Source organism: Sminthopsis crassicaudata, chromosome 5, assembly GCF_048593235.1.
Source record: "Sminthopsis crassicaudata isolate SCR6 chromosome 5, ASM4859323v1, whole genome shotgun sequence".
In the NCBI taxonomy this organism is placed as follows: domain Eukaryota; kingdom Metazoa; phylum Chordata; class Mammalia; order Dasyuromorphia; family Dasyuridae; genus Sminthopsis; species Sminthopsis crassicaudata.
Window position 1 is genome coordinate 313,200,241 of NC_133621.1, and position 20,389 is coordinate 313,220,629.

A 20,389-nucleotide genomic window follows, 5' to 3' on the forward strand; every position below is an offset into this window, starting at 1 on the left:
ACAGAACCAGCTACATCCAGAAAAGGAACACTGGGAAATGAATGTAAACTGTTATTTTTACCTTCTGAATCTAATTCTTCCTGTGCAACAAGAAATTCGGTTCTACACATATATATTGTATCTAGAATATACTGTAATATATTTAACATGTATAAGACTGGCTGCCATCTGGGGGAGGGGGCTGGGGGAGGAAGGGAAAAAAATCTGAATAGAAGTAAGTACAAGGGATAATGTTGTAAAAAATTACCCATGCATATGTACTGTCAAAAAATGTTATAATTATAAAATAAAATAAAAATTAAATTTAAAAAAATAATACATTCCAGGGTCAACAAATATGAATCCCAGTCTTAGAACCATTTTTTAAGCTAGCTATTCACTTTAAAAGTCTAACTTTTCCCTCTGGAGTCCAAACCTTGACGTGGCAATAGTGAGAAACATAGGACTTATGTCCCTTGGGTCTTCAGTTCCTTGCCTAGAATTTCATAATCTTTAGGAATGTTTGCTGGTTCTTTTAGAAATATCATTTATCCCCATCTAAATTAGTGGGCTATAGATGTAAGTAGTTCCTTCATTTCATAATGAAATAAAGGAACCATGTCTTTGAATACGCAATCATTTCCCAAAAACAATCCCACCTCATCTCCTCTTCCTGTCCACTGTCTGTATATAAAGTCTAAGATGTATGAACTTAAGAACTATGTCACAATATGGGAAATATGCATTCTTCAGCAGCCATGTTTTGCCCCATGTGGATTACTAGTGACCATGTTTCTCCTTTAATAAAAAACAAGAAATTGTGCCTATAAAATGAAATACAAACTCTACAACCTAGCATTTAAGCTCTTTCCTGCTCAGCTCTCAGGGTACGACAGATTTTTACTGTAAGAATCCTGAGCTGAAACTCCTCATTTTACAGAGAAGAAAACTGAGGCACAGAGAGAAGTCACTTGTCCAGAATCAATGAGTAATAAGCTTCTGTAATGGGATTTAAATTTAGCTCTCCAATTTTTTTTGAGGTAAATGAAGGTTAAATGACTTGCAGCTAATAAGCCAGTAAGTATAGCAAGTAAGTATCTGAGGTCATATTTGAACTCAAGGCCTATACTATGCTATGCAGCTGCCCTGAACCTAATTGTTCGTGGCTCCAAATGCTGTAGCCTGTCTACTTGGTCATACTTCCTCTATTTGCTTTGTTTGATTTGACTTTTCTTTCATTTTCTTAATCAGTAGCTCAAATTAGACTCCATCTGGATGTTGATTTGGCTTCTCTCCAACACAACTGGATTACTTGTTCCCCAACTTCATCTGGCAAAATCCTCCTTGTTCTTCAAGGCCCAAATCAGGGGGCAGCTATATGAAACCTTACCTGATTTCTCCAGATGAAAGTAATCTTTCCTACTATTAATTATCGTAGAATATTCTTTCAAATTTTTTCTTTTTTCCCATCATGCTCTCTCATCTCATATTTATGTGTATGTCTATTCAATTTATCTATGTGATTGTAAGCCCTTCGAAGGCAGGGACTATGCTAGATTTCATCTCTTTATTCCCAGTGCTCAACAACAAGCCAATGAGTACAGAGTAGGTGCTGAACATAATTTGTTGAATTTGATTGTTTTAACTCAGTGGTCCTCAAACGTTTTTAAAAAGGGGCCAGTTCCCTGTCCCTCAGACTGTGGGAGGGCCGGACTATAGTAAAACAAAAGCTCACACTCTGTCTCCACCCCTCAGCCCATTGGCCATAACCGGTGGCTGCATAAATGTCCTCAGCAGGCCGCATCTGGCCCGCTGGCGGTAGTTTGAGAACCCCTGTTTTAACTACTGACTTTTCTTCAGAAAAGAAGAATTTAAGAAAAAAGCTAAAATAAATCAAGTGGGGCTACAGTAAACACTTATCTGAGCATTTAAAAATAGTGATTAGCATTATCTATTCCAATATCCTCCCCCAAACTATAATAATTTTCTTCTCTAGTATAGAAACAGAATGACATTGTAAAATGACATAGCAGTTCTGGGCTAAGTCTCAAGAAGCTGGCGCAGATCCTACCTCTGTCTCTTCATAGCTGTGCCATCATGTAAAGTCACTTCACTGTGACTTACTGTGTTGCAGGCAACACCTGAAGTCTTATCTACTAAACCACAGGAAAGATGTGATCTATGCTAGTGGACGGAGTTTCCGCAAAAGGAGTTCTTGTGACCATGTGACCATAAATCCTTAGTATATAATGAAAGGTTTGAAAATGGCTTTTCTCCAAACAACTATAGAGGGAGTAATGAAGGTTTTCAGCACCCTACTGAGGGGAGGTGTAATATGCTCTCTAAAATGTAATGTTCTCTGGGAGCAGGTTTCTTGGGGGGCTTCTGGGGTCTCTGGGAGCAGCCTTCATTTCAGTTCAGCAATCTCCACATGAGCACCTCCAGGGGTTAAAATCCAAATCCTTTATTGCCTCCTTCCAAGTCTCCTCTCCTTTCCTAGAGCCCAGTTAGCTTTTGTCTAGTCCAGATCCTTTATTATCTCCTTCTTAGGATGCTAAGGTTGGCAGGAAGTCACTGAAACAGTGCTATTAATTACTCATGATATCAAGTTCAAATTCCCTAGCATTCAAGGCCTTGCACAATTCATTCATTCAACAAATAGTTTCCAAGTGCCTCCTATGTAAAAAGTTGTATACTGTGGATTAGTGGAAAGAGAAAGCATTTGCCTTAATTGAGCTTAGTTTAATAGAGGAGAAAAAACAGGGACACCAACAACTCCAACATTAATTGCATGAAGAACCATGTTAACTCAGGAGCAAGTCCCTTTTTTCCTTTCCTGGTATCCAGTGATCACAAGATATTATGGGTCTCTGTATAGGGAGGAACCTTCGATACCAGAGCTAGCACGACACTATTAGACTCCTATGGTCCCAGTTGGCTACTTTTCCCTCTCAGGTCAACATGAAGCCATGAACAGATGACCTTACTGTTGCTTACCTACCTGTCGTGTCTTGTGTCTGACCTGGAGATTTGGAGGTTCAGGAAGAAGTCCATGGCCACGTTGGCCTGATGCCTACGAGTACCTGCAGGGTGAGATCCTGTCCCTTGTTCTGCTCTAAGGAAGTCTCATCCCTATGCCAGATTCCAAAGTGGGTGAATTTTCTTTGCAGGCATTGTAAATCTGAGTTTACTTTCCCCATGGACTGAGATATTAAAGAGGGTAAAAGAAATAAGGAGAATAGAAAGTTTGCCCCTGTGGTTGTAAAAAAAATATGTATTTCTGTTCTTTCTATACCTTCTCAGTAAATATCCCTTTTAAAAATCTAATTGATGTTAACTAGATAAATGATACTCTGAAGACTAATCACTAATGACTAATACTTGGAATATATCAGAATAGGTTCTCAAAATCAATAAAAATTCCAATTTTTTTGTAGCTGTGTTCAATCTTCAGAAATGGATCCCAAGAATCCACATTAAAATTCAATCTTCAGAATAAAGATTTTGTATGATTGTGTATGTGCTGTCTCTTTCTGAAACCATGGGAAAAGGGACCTCTGGGTTAATTTTTACTATGATTACCTTGAGATGTGTCAACCTATAGACATCATAGAAGACAGAAGATCTTAATTTGACTGAATTTTTCACTATAATTTTTATGTTTTCTGGAGTATTCCTCAAGGCATGCTTGGGTGTGAGTCAAAGTGTGATGGAGAGGATTGGCTTTTTCTCCTTATCCCGAATGATGAAACCATCCCACTTGGTCTCAAGTTTGTGAGATTTTAATTCAATCCAGCCAGCTTGCTGCATTTCTGTCCCCAGACACTCCCCATAATGGACACACACTTTCTTGGACATGATAGAGTGGGATGATTTCATCTGCTTCTATTCTCTAATAAAATTAGGGACCATGTGTTTGGAACCTTGGAATCATATTTGTGTATGGTGGAGACCCATAGCCCAGAAGCCAGGGGCTTAATTTCAATTTCTCAACCTGACCTCACTGGCAATGCCATGGCAAATGCCAAGCTGACTACTAAGTTCAACTTTGCCTTTGGGCACTGCTCCAATCACCACCTCAGCCGGGGGGCCCTGATGACCAGCTCTTCTGGATGTACCGTAGCTTATTCTTTGCCACGTACCACAGCAGCAGTAATCATGAGTGGTAGGTGGTGACTGCCCAAACCACCAAGAGTCCTTAATCATTGCTGAAGGAGTGAAATGTTGTTATTTTCTTTTCTGGTATTTCTTGAGGCAACTGGACTTCAGTTTTCCTAGGGTCATACAGCTAGAAAGGATATGAGACCAGATTTTATTTCAGGTTCCAGGGCCAGTACTCTATCCACTGCACCACATAGCTGCACAGAATGGGATCTTTTAAAAAATGTTTTTCTAGTAAATTTATTTGTTTTTAATATACATTGCTTTATGAGTCATGTTGGGAGAATGATATCAGAGCAAAAGGGAAAAATCATGGGAGAGATAAGAAAACAGAAAAAAAAGAAGTGAATATGGCATGTGTTGATTTACATTCAATCTCCACAGTTCTTTTTCTGGATACAGATGGCATTTTCTGTCGAAGTGTACTGTGATTGCCTTGGATCACGAAATCAATGAGAGGAACCAAGTCTTTCATAACTGATCACCACACGTTCTTGTTGTTATTGTGTACAATGTATTTTTGGTTCTGCTTGTTTCATTCAGCATCAATTCATGTAAATTTTTCCAGGCTTTTCTAAAAATCAGCTTGTTCATTTTTTATAGAATGAGAATGTTCCATTACCACATATTTACCACATATACCACAATTTATTCAGCCATTCCTGAAATCCTGAGCATCTACTTTAGGATGGGATCCTGAACCCATAGTCCCACCAAGTCTATAGTCTTGATCTCATGTCAGAAGGTACTGCTGTTAGTTCTCGCTAAACCAGTTTCCAGATCCAGTTTGTTTGACAGTTGTAAAATAAATTCCCTGAGTAGCCACTGCTTCATTTCAAGTTTTAGATCAATAGCCCTTAATGAAGTGCCTGATGTTTTTTCTTTAGTACTAGGTCAGAGATTTTATTGGCGCACTCACCAATTTTTAGTCAATTCCCCGTCAAGAATATCCTTCTCCTACTGAAATTCCTAGCTTAATAGATGTTGTGTGGATTGCCTGGAACTTGATTGAAGGGCAGTGGCAGCTTCACTGTCTGCATTAACAGGAAGCAATTCTTTCTTTACAGCAGCTGTATCCTCTCAGGGTGCTGAACAGGCTAATTTTAAATGGTTGGGCAATGACTCCCTTCCTGATTTGGAAACTTAACACTTTTACTCTTGAGCAGAAAGGAGAGTAGAAATGGATCACCATGAATCCCTCCCCCACTCCCACCCACCCTTCCTCCTTTTCTCCCTCAGTACCTCAAGGTATTAAACCTTGATTCTAAACATAAAATAGGAATGGAAAGAAACAGTTGGTTCTGAAGGCAAGGTAATTCCCAGTTCCCTTTCTAAGCCCAAGAAAAGGACACACTAATGTAATTTACTAGCCTTACCCATGAGTAACCACTTGGAACTTTCATTTGGACCAAAAATTGGAATAGCTGGGAATACAGGTTTCTAATGCAAGCTACAAGTATCAACAAATGGTGGATATTTTGTGGTTGAAAAAATGCTTTAGATTGCTTAAACCTATGCAACTTATATAAACATTTCTCAAGGGCTTAGGCAGCAGGATTGCTTCCTTTTTTGTTTTATCATCTGTTAGCAAACCACAGCAATCCTGTGTCTGTCTGTCAGCAAAAGCTGCTGTGCTCAGTTTGCAATACACTTCAGCACTCAAGAGAGAGGACAAAGAGAACAGGGACAATTCAGAGGAAGATATATCTCAGCCACCGGTACCATTTTAAGACTATTAAGTACTATTATCTTCTCTATGTCAGGTTGGAGATGAGCTAGATGGGCTAGGAATCAGAAGACCTGGGTCTTGCCTCTCATTTAATTGTGTAACAAGGGACCCAAATACTCAGATTTATTTCCTTCCTTTCTAAAAAGGGAAATATATACTCTGCCTTCCTTGCTGGGTTTTTAGGGTTCCACTGAGCTCTGTTTATATTATGGATCTTGACCTCTATAACGTAGTGTACTAATGAGACGTATAAGAGTCATTACTTCTACCCTCACTCCTTCAGGAGAGCTTTGAGATTTTGCTCTCTGACCTCCTGTCCACTAATACAGGGCAAAATCCAGTAGCACCTCAGTAGATTGTTTTTTATTGATTAGAACAGAAAAAAAAAAGGTCTTCACTTGATCACCTTTCTTAATGGAGTGGGTCACTGGCTGACTGCTCTAGACTTTTCTAGCTTGTTTTCTGCTTATAGAATATATACCATATCTCTAAAGGCTTTTGATATGACTCAGTGATTTGGGAAAAGCTATACACTAGGGTAGCAGAGGGCATTCTATGAAAGGGAGGTGAGTTGTCACACTTTAGGGAGGGGGGAGGAAAGCATGATTAGGATCATCCCAGGGCAATTTCTGCTGTCCTTGAATCCCCCAGACCTTGCCCCTTATGTCTGATAACTGTCTCTCTATAAACTAATCTGGTTAGACTATTTATACTTTCCTTGATCCCCAAGTTTTTTCTTCTAAACTGAGAGGCATCATAATGCAGACTCATTTTATTGTACTTTGTTTTATTGTGCTTCACTTTATTGCAATTCACAGATATTGCATTTAAAAAAAATTGAAGCTTTGTGGCAGTTGTGTATCCAGTAAATTTATCTGCATCTATTTTTTCCCCAATAGTATGTACTCACATCATGTCCTATGTCACATTTGGTAATTCTCTTAATATTTCCAACATTTTCATGATTATTGTATCCATTATAGTGATCTGTGATCAGTGACCTTTAATGCTATTATAATTGTTTTGAAACACCATGAATCACATCCATATTAGATGGCATACTTAGTAAATGTATGTGTTCTGAACGTTCCACTGACTAGCAGGTCCCCACCCCAATCTCCCCCTCACCTCTTTATTCCCTGAGACATGTGATATTGAATTTAGACCAATTAATAACAGTAGCACCTAAGTGTTCAAATGAAAAAAAGAGTGAAGTGAAGAAGACTCAAGTGATATGATACAAACTTCATTGCTGTCTTATTTTAAGTGCCAATCACCCCATCTTTCACCACTCTGAGCACTCAGCAGCCATCAACACTTAAGGAACACTTTCTACACAAAAAGATGACATTTCATTGAAAGCTCAAATGAGGGTTAGCATTTTTAAACAATAAAATATTTTTAACTAAGGTGTTTTTTAGACACAATGTTCTTGTGTACTTAATAGACTACAATATAGTGTAAAAATAATTTTATATGTACTGGGAAAGCAAAAAGTTCGGGTGATTTACTTGATTATGATAGTCTCTATATGCCTATATAATTAGCTAACTCTGTATACCAGTCCCACTTTCTATTTTCAGGCCTATCAATAAGGCCTAGCAGCAGTCCATTACGATCCCTAGACCTTTAATCTCTGAAAGTATCACTATCAAGAAAGTTTTGAAAATTGCTTTTTACCAATACATTGATTCCTTTTCTTTTTCAATAAACAAGCATTTTATTTTCTATCTCTCTCATCTTCTTCCATTTTTAAAAAAGAATAACTAAATCCTTGCATCACTGAACAAAGGGAAAAAATCCCCAAACTCTCCATTTCCCACAACGTCTCCTTCTGCCTGCAAACCTTTCTGTCAGGTAGCAGAGGACTTCATCATCAGTCCTCTGACAGACATTACAATACAAAGAAATTCAAGGGAAGAGTAATAGCTTTTAATAAATTTTACTACTGCTCAAAAAGTGAGGAGAACCACTGCCAGAAGGGGCAATCTCAGCACTTCCATGCCTGCAGTGGGCAGCCGAAAGTGAGGGGTCTATAGAGGTGGAGCAGGGTGGTAAACTATGTTTTGGTCAAAGGTTCAGAAAGCATCAAGGCTCAAAATTATACAGCACTTTAGACAAAGAGTCAATGTTTGCCATTGAATTGGTCCCATCAAGTTTACATACAGATATAGCAAGACTGCAGCATACTCATCTCCCCTAGATTAGGTCTAAAAAAATTACTCTTTGCTCCTGAGACCCCCAATGCTGAGCTGTCTACAGAACACAGCATGCTGCATGATTTCTAATGTCTCAGTGTTTTGCTCTTTGGAAACTCACACTATCAGTGCCTTCATGTTGTAATGCTGGAGAAACTGAGGCAAGATAGAGATTAGAGAGTATTTAATAATTTATTGAAAAGGGAGCAATATACTGGGACCAAATGGATTCATGGTTTGGTCCCAGGGCTGAATGAGACTATCATCTCCAAGAATCCAGCAAACAGTGTGAGTTCTCAATGACATATATACACATGGCTCAGACTCAAGGGGTAGACTGAGGCAGGGTCAGAGTCAGGGTGCTAAGAGCAGGAACAGGACTCCGACAGGATGGGGTGAGCCTCCGGAGATGGGATGACCTAATGGGGGGAGGAACCCCGGAGATGGGGAGAGGTGTCTTGACATTCTGATAGCTTGGGATGGGGAGAGGCATTCGGATATTCTAAAACATAAGATCTTTTATCCTTATCAAATATTCTGATAAAGAGGGGGACATGGTTTTGCAGGATTGAGCTTTGAGCTGACAATTATAAACTGAAGCAGAACAATTAGAGAAACTGAGTCAGGACTGGGTCTGAATTATTAGGGAAACTGAGTCAGGACAATAAAAGAGAACTGTGGCATAACACAGATTAACCTCCTTTACCTAGAAAAACAACAACAAAAAAGGTCTAACTACTGAGTAAACTACTGAGGTCTACTTCAAAGGGTTCCATTTCCTTGCGGGTGGGGAGAACATGACCTCTCCTCTTACAGCATTGTTCCTCTCTGGACACCAAAGGCAAAGGAACCAAACCACATAAGCAGTTGAAAGGAAAGTGCCTGAGGCTCTAATGGCTTCAGTATTCCTATTTAATAAGCTTTCTAGGCCACTAGAAGTACTACTAGCCACTAGGTTGGCAGACCAAAACCTATTACAGAATGCTTAAGCATGCTCCAGCATCATTATACATCATCATAAAGCTCTGGAAAGCCACTTGCCAACCTCTCCAACGTGGGGGATTTGCAAGAGCAGGGCACTCTTAATACCCTCTCCGGACATTCCAATCCTTGTTGCATATTTAACAGAGAGGAAGGGGGCAGGACAGCAAAAACACAATTGAAAAATTTCTGAAAACATGCAACGTTACATACCTTTACCTTTTCAAAGGAATCACCATGGGGATGGAGGCCAGCAGAAGCCTTCTATGTCTTGTTGGGCCAAACTTGTTCTTTAAAATTTATTTATTTATGATTGCTCTTTCCATTTACACTGCTATAATAAATTTGTACCTTGTTAATTTGGTTCCATTTATTTTAATTTGAACCAGTTAGAGTAAGATTTTCTATGTTTTCATTGTAATACAGCCCTTTTACAAAATCTTTAGGCTCCTCTGCAGAGGACATTGATTTTTGCTCAGGGAGTGCTGAAGCAAGGAGATGATGACTGAACTTGATAGGCCTGTTTGAAGTCCTCAAAGAGCCTCTTTCTTTCTGATTGGAGTTATGTTTTGGTCAAAGGTTCAGAAAGCATCAAGGCTCAGAATTATACAGCACTTTAGACAAAGAGTCAAGGTTTGCCATTGAACTGGAACCATCAAGTTCACATACAGATATAGCAAGACAGCAGCATACTCATCTCCCCTAGATTAAGTCTAAAAAATCACTCTTTGCTCCTGAGACCCTCAATGCTGAGCTGTCTACAGAACCCAGCATGCTGCATGATTTCTATATTTTCAGTGTTAGCTGAATGGAATATCTACCCATGCATTGTCCACAGCCTTTCTCGCCAAGGCACTTCCTATATTTATGATTCTCCCAGAAACAGTTCCCTGGCATCCTCCACAGGGACAAATGCCATCTTCTCCCTCACAGATTCCACCTGGAGATGCTACTAACAATCCTCTAGGAATACACCAGAAGCCAGTGACACATCAGGATTGCTATGTTCTTCCCCTCTTGGAGATGGACTCAAATCTCTAGTCTTTGGATCAGAGCTTCTCGTTTTAAGTTCTATACTGGTTTCTTTTGTCTTTCCCATGCCATTATTCAGAAATGCAGGAGAGCTTTATTTGGTGCTTTTCTTTCTTTTTTTAAAAGTTGTTTTGGTATTTTTTTTACGTGTATATTAACTTTCAAAATACACATTTCTTTATGAGTCATATTGGAAGACTATACAATGATCAATTCTGATGGACATGGCTCTCTTCAACAATAAGATGTTTCAAACCAATTCCAGTTGTTCAGTGATGAAGAAAGTCATATATATATCCAGAAAAAGGCCTGTGGGAACTGAGTGTGAACCACAACATAGCATTTTCACATTTTCTGTTAATGTTTGCTTGCATTTTGTTTTCCTTTTTTTTTCTTTTTAGATCCGATTTTTCTTGTGCAGCAAGATCTCTCTCTCTCTCTCTTTCTCTCTCTCTTTCTCTCTCTCTCTCTCTCTCTCTACATATATATATATATATGTATATACCCACACATACATATTTTAACATATTTAATATCTATTGGACTTCCAGCCATCTAGAGGAGGAGGTGGGGGAAAGAAGGGAAAAATTTGGAACAGAAAATTTTGCAAGGGTCAAGTTTAAAAATTATCCATTCATATGGTTCGTAAATAAAAAGCTGTAAGAAAAAATTTGAGTCATGTTGGGAAAGAAAAATCAGGACAAAAGGGAAAAAACACAACAGAAGGAAAAAAACCAAACAAACAAAAAAGTGAACATAGCATGTGTTGATTTACATTCAATTTCCATAGTTTACTCTCTGGATACAGATGGCATTTTCTATCATAAAGTTTATTGGGATTGCCTTGGATCACTGAATTGCTGAGAAGAACCAAGTCGTTCACAACAGCTGTTATTGTGTATAATGTATTCCTGATTCTGCTTGTTTTGCTCGGTGTCAGTTAATGAAAATCTTTTGAGACCTATTCAAAATCAGCTTGTTTGTCAATTTTTTATAGAAGGATAATAGTTTTTCATAAAAAAATTATTTTCATAGACCACAACTTCTTCAGCCATTCCCCAATGAAAGGGCATCTACTCATTTTCCAATTCTTTGCTACCACAAAAAGAGCTGCTACAAACCTTTTTGCACATGTTCATCCTTTCTCCTCCTTTATGATTTCCTCGGGATACAGACTCAGTAATGGTACTGCTGGGTCAAGGGCTATGCCCTTTGTTTCTTGCTGTTTTGAATTAAAGAGGACAAGCCAGCCTCATACAACATTTCATTCTGCCATGTTTTGTCAATCTTGCAAAACTCAGTCCAAATGTCACCAGATTCAGTCCTTCCTCCCGGGGCGGGGCAAACGACATTTTGTAAGTATGTCTTTAACACATTTTTCAATTTTTAAAAAAGAAACAGAAGACTGTAAATGTTTTCATGTCTGCTTTACCTACCTACTGTTATGTCACAGTTCTCTTTTATTGTCCTGACTCAGTTTCCCTAATTATGAACTCAGTCCTACCTGGGTTTCCCTGCTCCTCAGTTCAGCAAAACCTCCCCTCTCTCTTTATCAGAATACTTGATAAGGATAAAAGATCTTGTGTTTTAGAATATCAGAATGCCTCTCCCTATCCCAAGCTATGGGAATGTCAGATACTGTCTTATCAAGATGCCTCTCCCCATGTCCAGGGTGCCGCCCCCCTGATTGTGTCATCCCATCTCTGGTGGTTCACCCCACCCTGGCAGAATCCCATTCCTTCTCTGAGTACCCTGACTCCACCCCTACCTCAGTCTACCCTCTGTGAATGAGCCACGTTTATATATGTCATTGAGAACTCTGTTTGCTGGATTCTTGGAGACCAGTCTCATTCAGCCCTGGGACCAAACATAGACCTGTTGGTCCCAGTATATCTCTCCATTTAATAAATTATTAAATATTCTCTAATCTCTATCTTGCTTAGTTTCTCCACCATTACACTACTACTAGGTATGTTGTATTTCTCTAGCAGTATGCTAAGTATGTATAATCTTCTAGAGACCCATTGTCCTTCCTGCATGAGTTGGGCATCAGGGAAGAAGCAAATAAAGGAAATCAAGACAGTTATTGTCCTTGAGGAGTTTACTTTCTGATGGCAGAAGCAAAAAGGGTGGGAAAATGGCAACATGGTTTGGACATAACCAGAAATCATGTCACTTGACTGGGGTCACCAAGTGAGTATGTAACTGAGGTAGATCACATTCATATCTATCGAGATACCAAGAGTAGCAGAATCCTTGCCACTTAGACACTGAGTTGATTTTGGGGGGTTTCTTTGGATTTTCTTGATTTTTTTCCCCTCCTCCTTAGGCTGAAGGATAATAGCCTTATGTTTTGTAAGACTATATACATACAACAAAGTAAAAATCAAAAACAAAACGAAAAAAAAATGACAATTCATCAAAACTACTGTGTTATTTAAAGCATTCTTATTCTCTAAAAATTCTGGGGGTCAAGTTTCTCAATTTCCTTTTATTGTTCCTTGTTCCCTGATAAGAACAACTAGCACAAACTAAACTCGTGAGTATAAATGGGAATAGCAGTTCTTGGGCAGACTTCTCCTTCTTCTAAATTAACTCTACTTCCATTTTTCAACTCATGCTTTTCCAGCAGGGAAAGGTGACTGGCCAAGCTCAGATGGTCTCCTTCTCTGGGTCAGCATCTTTAGCAGAAGATAGAGAAGAGATTTCAGCATTACTGACTTCTCAAGACACAGGCAGAGATGACTAGAAACAGATGGCTACCACCTGCTGATTCTCCCCGCAAACGTGAGTTTCTCATCTTTGGGAGCAATGTAGGAGTCTTTCTGTGAATCAGTGAGCAAGAACTTGGGGGTGAGGAGGCAGAGAGGAGATGTAGAAAGCATATGGAAATTGTTGATGAGCTCAATATAGTCCTGGAGGCAAAATGAGGTTTCAATGGAAAATAAGAGTGGAGGATCAACATGATGAAGACTGGAGCTAAGGGATGAAGGTCAACAAGGGTGTCAGAATTGAAGGAAGGAAGAATGAACAGAAGGAAAAAAGGAAGGAAAAAAGAAAGGAGACAGATGAGAAAAGGAACATAGCTAAGAATGAGAAATTTAAGTCTAGAATCTCTGCTATAGAGGATTACATAGAAGCATTCTGGCAATGCAAATCAAGCAGTATTCACTGAGTATTTCCTAGAGCCCAGGACTGGGAATTGTGAGCTTGAAATTAGTAGTAGGAAGGGAAAGGAAAGGGACAGAACTTCTATCTTCATGAATCATAATGAAATAGTCTCAACAAGAAAAGCAGGAGAGACCCTGTAATGAAGAGTAATCACCATATACCTTTTGTCCTCAGGGAAAAACAGCCTAGTCCAGAAGGCTAAGATCAAGAATGTAGCCCCTGTTTTTAAAAATGCCAACATAATACCAATGAGAGTGATGGCACTGTAGGGCAGCAGAGCTGTTAGACTCAGGAGAATTATTTCTTACATCTTCAAGACCAAGAAAAGAACCCCTATCTTCAAGGAGAGTAATTCCATGTCCCTTCCCTTCAGAATAGAAATAGAATTTCCCCTATCATTCAAAGCAATACCTGTTGATATTTTGAAGTGTTTTACAGTTTGTGGAGCCCCACTCACTACTCTGTCATTGAGTCTAGATAACTCTGAAAGATGACTTCTCATTATGCACATGCCTGCTTTTTTTTTTCTCTCTCCCTGAGGCTGGGGTTAAGTGACTTGCCCAGGGTCACACAACTAGGAAGTGTTAAGTGTCTGAGACCAGATTTGAACTCGGGTCCTCCTGAATTCAGGACTGGTGCTCTATCCACTGTGCCAACTAGCTGCCCCACATCCCTACTTTTGAGACCAAGAAAAGAAAAGCTCAGAGACGTGACCTGCTTTGTCCTTAGCTACCCAGTTACCTGCCAAGTCTAATTTTGGGGGAATCCAGAGGCCTCAACAGTGCAACACCCACCTCTTAAAGCTTCCTTCCTCATTAGGAGATACAAGGTGCATGCAAAAAGGAATGAGGGTATCAACAAGGGTACTGCACATATTAGCTGCTTAAATCTGCGTTGAATTTTCTGAGGCAGATTCAAAGCTTTGCTTTTGCTAATACAAAAATGCTCTGGGTGAACTGAAGAAGGAACTTAGAGTTGAAAGTAACTAGCTTTCAGGCTTTGTCCTATGCTTCTCCTCTGAGGCAACCACATCCTTCTTTTCAAACAAGTTAAAGAATCTTTTTTTAGAGATATACATATTTAATCCAGACTTTGTGCTAAGACCTGGGGGTAGGAACAGTAGCAGTTAAACAGCTCCTACCTCCAGGTGTTACATTCATGTTGGAGGAGAAAGACCAGAAAAAGAAGCCAAAAGCATTAGAACTGGAGAGAAAAGATGCCTGCAAGGTCATGAAAGTCCAGAGACAACAGAAGGGAGCATGAAGAAAAGCAAAGGAAGACTTAGGCATCTGTTCCTCTTAAAATAGATGTTTTGGGAAGAAAGAGTCCATCCAAGGGAAGGGCCACAGGGCAGAGTCACAAAGGAAAAACCTTTGATTTGACGTACAGGAACTCTTCTGACCAAAAGCAAAACACCTCTTGAGTTAATGTGTTGGGGAGTGGGAATAACTCTGAGAGAGTTCAGAATTCATGGCTAAAGAGGCTTTCATGGCCTGGTGGAGGAGTGGAGGTGGGAGTAGCTGCTTCCCAATCCCTGTGGCTCACTTTGTGGGCACCTGTCTCTTGGAGGCTATGGAGACCAGAACTCCAGGAGCACCATCTCCCAGTGCCCTGCTACAGATACTGCTACTCCCCTTAAATTTTGCTTCTGGAGAAAATAAGTGTTTCGTTATGTCTCTATAATGCCAATGATGGAGGGCAATGAACATACTCAGGGACTTGATAGCAAAGGAGGAGGTGAGGAACCATCATCAATGTACCTGGATTGCTTCAGTAATAACCGGTGAGGGACCAGTGATTTAGCAATTAATGGGGGCCTGACCACTAACACCCTAGTTACCAAGACTCTGTGGAATATTGTGGCCATCCCTTAGTGGATGCACATCACGCAGCTCCTCCCCATCAGCAACTTTCCCCCAAGAACATCAGCTCTGCCTTGCTCAGCACCCACGTGGAGTGCTGCTGGGTTCAGAAGCAAGGCTGGAGCTAACCCAATGAAGTGAAAGGCTGGACTCAGCAAATTTCAGCCATACAGAGTGTGTCTATATGCTCTGCTGCTTCTGTCTATTAGGGAGAAGTGGGAGTGGAGGTTGTTCTTTGTGGATTACCTCTACCGTGATCTCTGTTATGGATAGATTATAAAACAGGGGAAACAAACAGGTAGAGAGCAAAGTCAAGGACTTAGGAACAAAAGTAGCAGCTTATGGGAAGAGATGGGCATGGAGAAAGGGCAGAGAGACAGGGCCAAGGGCAGCAGCTGTTGAGAAGAGATAGGCATAGAGAAGGGGCAAGGAGGCTTTGGTACATAACAATAAGGCAGCGTTCTAAAGAGACCCAAAAACATACACTCAGGAAATCTTGACACACATCAGAGCACAGCAGAGGAAAGTGGCTCTCACATAATCTGAAGCTTGATTTGTGGATGGGCTAGTGGGAAAGCCATCCCTACAAGTCCCCCAGTACCCTGGCACCCTGGCATTACCAGCACTTCCTCAGAATCCATGCAGACTGCTCTGAGCTTCTCTAGAATCAACACTGGGCTCTTAAGTCACAACTTTGTTATTTGGCAGAAAAGTCATTCTGTTGTTGTTCAGTTGTCCCTGTGGCTCATGATCCCATTTGGGGTATTCTTAGCAAAGATACAGGAGTGCTTTGCTATTTCTATTTCCAGCTCATTTTATAGGTGAAGAAACTGAGGCAAACAGGATTTAGTCAGGGTCCCACATCTGGGAAGTATTTGAGGCTGAATTTGAATTCAGGAAGTTGAGCCTTCCAGCACTTCATCCCTTGCAGCACCCCCAAGCTGCCACCCTGATAGAAAAGTCAATAGCTCTGCTATGTGGCCAGCCCACACTTCTGAGGTCCACTGAGGGTCATTCTTAGTGTTTTCCTTGTCCCCACAGAGTTTAGAAGCTACTGGCCCCAGCTGAACCCCTGGATTTATGGGCTCCCCATCCTGTTCTTGACTGACTCTTTTATTACCAGCTGTGTTGGTGAGTACTGGGTTGGCCCATTTCTGGAATAAACAATCACTTCATTCTACTTGGCACCAGAGGAAGGACTTTGGAATGCTGAATATAAGTTACAAAGGAAAAACCTTTGATTTGATGTACAGGAACTCTTCTGACCAAAAGCAAAACACCTCTTGAGTTAATGTGTTGGGGAGTGGGAATAACTCTGAGAGAGTTCAGAATTCATGGAAATGAAGGTGGCTGGTGACCCAATTGTATTTAGCCCTGGATGGCTTACCAAGCCTTTCTCCAAGAGGCAGAAAGGGCATAAATCTTTGCACTTGTCATGGGGAGGAGGAAAAGGAGACTCCAGGAGGCTCCCTGCTTTGTTCATAATGACTGGACCTCTAAATCAGGACTTCTGATTCTAAAGCCAGGACTTTGCCTAGGAAGCTATGCTGCCTCTCTTACTCTTTGCAAGTTCAAGACATGATTACACTGTGGGCTAAAGTGCAGAGATGCTCAGCCTCTGCTGATTACCTAGAAACACCAGTAGGCTATCTTTTCATTTTATTGTGAACATAAGAATCACTAGGAGAGAGAGAAGAAGAAGAAAAAGAAGAAGAAGAAGAAGAACAAGAACAAGAACAAGAACAAGAACAAGAACAAGAAGAACAAGAAGAAGAACAAGAAGAACAAGAACAAGAACAAGAAGAACAAGAACAAGAAGAACAAGAAGAACAAGAAGAAGAAGAAGAAGAAGAAGAAGAAGAAGAAGAAGAAGAAGAACAACAACAACAACAACAACAACAACAACAACAACAACAACAACAACAAGCCTTTTATTAGAAACTCTGAGGTTTCCTTATATTTGTTTTGGTTTTGGAATAGACAGATAAGCAAAGATAGATGGATGGATATGTTTTTTATTTACAAGAGAGTAACCAAATTGCCATTTGTTGGCACCCCCTTATGTATGTTTTTCTGTCCATTGAAAAATGTTTCACTAATGTTCTTTTAGAAATTGTTTTGCATCTCTGTCACAACAGTTAAAAAGATAGCTCAGCAATAGAATGAAATGGCCCCAGAAACAGTGGCAAAATGGTGAGAAAGGGATGAGAATAAAACAAGAAATGTCCTGCACAAGACCATGTTGTTATTGATCCTTCTGGTTTCAAGGAAGTACTCTATCAAGTGGTCATTGATCCTACTGGTCCTACACACAATCTAGTCTCTGAAAACAAGGAAGAAACAAGACTCCTGAGGGCTTTCACTGGGGCTGCCCAGAACCTCAACCTGAAGGTCATACTGTTGCTTTCACTCCACTTGGAGCCAACATTGACCTTGTTCTTGGCTAGTGATCATGGGGCAAGTCATCTCATTTCTCTTTGTTCTCTGGCTCACTTGAAGGATATTTCTTGGATTCCTCCCTGGGACTCATTATGGGATGCATTTTGCCATTACATGAATATCTTAAAGTTTACTAATTCTTTACTAGAAATCAATTGATTTATTGCCAAATTTCTGTTATCACAATGTGTCTTTGAATTTTTTATTTTTGCAAATGCAGATTTTTTTTTTCCATTCAAAAATGCCCTTGGTCAACTCTGGGTCAAGATAGAAATTTTAAAAAAATTTTTTAATGATATGATATCCTTACTTATATATATATATAAATTATATATTATTAATTATGTAATAATTGTTATGTATAACATTATTAATATTATATATGACATTAATTAATAATTAATGTATAATTATTACATAACAATTACTAATTACATAATTAATTATATATATTTTACATAATATCCAATTATTTTTCAAAATGCTCATACCAATTCTGAGCTCCAGTAAGGAGTGCATTAATGTGCCTCTTTTTATATAGTATCCTTTTTGATCTCCTCCCTTCATCTTTCAACCATCTTTCCTTATTTTATATCTGATATAAAAGAAGTTGATGCATTTTTATTAGTACATTTGTATTGGCGTATTTTGTTTTTATATCATTTAAATTTTCCTCTTATCCCTCTACCTCTACTTTCCCAGGCCCTCCCTGAAGTTAATATTTTTTAAAAGTGTATCGAGGATTAAATTTTTGGCTGGGAGGAAACTTTATTGAAGTAAATAAGAAATAGGAGAAATTAGATGGAATCATTTTCCTTGATCTTTATGAAAGAGGACGTTCTGAAAATTTTTATTCCTGAACATGACTGAAATACATTAGGACATATACTATGGTTTGATCTTCCTGGAAATACTTGTGAGATGTGTACTATAGTTGTTACTGCTTTCATTTTTACAAAGGGGAAAAGTGATACTCAAAAAAGGGTAAGTGACTTGGCCGTGGTCACATGGCTAGTCCAAAGTCTTTCAATAATTCAATTCTTTCAAGTATTTAAAGTACAGTATTCTATTCAATATACCACATGGCCTCTCCATTCATTCCAAGGTCCCCAAGATCACCAGGCTTTCAGATAGTGAGTAAATCTTTGTGGGAAAAGTTTGGGGACCTGAAGTTTTAGAAATAAAAAATTCCATGGAAGGATGTCATATCATAATTATGGTTGAGAGCAGAAGAAGAGAATAGAGGTCAAATAAGTCACTGAATAGAAGCACCATTTGAGGGCTTGTTTCATTTTGAAGTTCTCAATGCTTTTTGAAAGCAGGAATTGCTTCTCCTAGAGCTCACCAGGGATAGAGGTGAAAACCTCTGGAAATGGAAATGGAAGGGGGGAAAAGATGTCAAAGGGACCTTAAATTATCATAGAATTTATGCTGAATTTCCTGTGAATTCTCCAGTGATTCAAGCCTTGTTTATTGCAGGAGAGTCTAACTTGGAGTTGAGGCTGGCCAACGGGAACAGCAGTTGTGCTGGGACAGTGGAGGTGAAATTCCAGGGTCAGTGGGGTTTAGTGTGCAATGATGGCTGGGAAAAAAATGAGATTTCTGTGGTCTGCAAGCAACTGGGATGTCCATCTACCTTCATCATCCCTGGGTGGAGGAATATGACTGTGGCACCTGCACCTTTCTGGATGGCTGGTGTTTCCTGTGATGGGAGTGAATCTACACTTTGGGACTGCAGACACAATGGCTGGAGGGAGCATAATTGCACTCACAGTCAAGATGCCCAAGTGACCTGCACAGGTAAGTCTCACTTGCACTTTCTCAAAACCTCCAATGAGAAATCTCTTAAAAACTGAATTTTGAGAATTAGGGCTAGAATCAGAATTGGCTTTCAGAAACTGAGTGAGTGGAAACAGGGATAGTTCCTAAAGGAGTTCTGTCTCCTTAGGGTCTTTCTCCCAAGCCCACTGGGCACACTGGAGTCCAAGCTTGTCCCAGATGGTTGGCACCCTTGGTTATGCTGAGGTTTTTTAAATCCTGGATTCAGCAAGGAGTTCTGAGTGGCAGGTACTGCTCTACCCTCTCCCATCTCATCTTTCTGCCCTTTTCCAGGGTTACAGTTGGGGAGAGTGGGATGAAGCTTCCCTCTGCAGCTTGGCAGTTTAAGGTGTGAGCACCGGGGCTGAACCACTAAATTCCTCCTAGCCTTCCTACTACCCTCCAGAACAGACTTGGATAAGGTCTTTGCTCACTCTCGTGCTACAGGAAGAGTTGGTGAGCAGAAGTTTCCCCAAGCCAGCCAGGGGTCTCACCAGGGGTGACTAGAGCTCCTGACAGGGACACCTCTCAAATGGGCAGGGAGACTTTCTCCTAGATTGGACAAGGACAAAACTGGTATTTGGGGATGGCCAACAAGGCCCTTTTCCTATCTTCTGCCACTGTGTCTGGTGTGTAAGGGGCATAAGGCCCTCTCTGATTAGCTAGGCCACCTTACCCCTGTTCCCTTGGGAGTTGGGCTGCCATTCCCTGCAGAGGTTTTGTCTTTGTTGCTGCCTGGTGGCCATTAGTTCCCTGCTTGATCCATCTGGAGGACCTATTTATCTTGCCTGGACCCTGGCTCATGAACCCAGCAAAGATTTCCTTAACCCTTCAAGGCTAATGATTCGTGGCTGAGGAGACACCAAGCACCCCATTCCTGGGTTCCCTACCTGGAGGATTCCCTTCAAGACCAGGGAGCTGTCATTGAACTGGAGGTGGATTAGACTCTGGTCTGACGTGATAAGTCTAGTCTTTTCTAGGCCATGCTTGGGGGCTCGTTTCCCTTGAGGAACCTGGTT

General features: G+C 40.2%; 1 protein-coding gene across 6 annotated transcripts in view; it reads left to right on the forward strand.

Moving 5' to 3' along the window:
- The first annotated feature begins 5,775 nt into the window (after positions 1-5,775).
- Positions 5,776-20,389, forward strand: part of CD163 (CD163 molecule) — a 55,825-nt gene continuing 41,211 nt past the window's right edge. For 4 of the 6 annotated variants that reach the window (XM_074272111.1, XM_074272112.1, XM_074272113.1 and 1 more), the window contains exons 1-3: positions 12,622-12,867; positions 16,155-16,244; positions 19,032-19,352. In XM_074272111.1, the coding sequence (XP_074128212.1) occupies positions 12,822-12,867; positions 16,155-16,244; positions 19,032-19,352 (457 nt within the window). In that variant the 5' untranslated portion in view covers positions 12,622-12,821. The other 2 variants (XM_074272110.1, XM_074272108.1) reach the window with 2 other exon arrangements.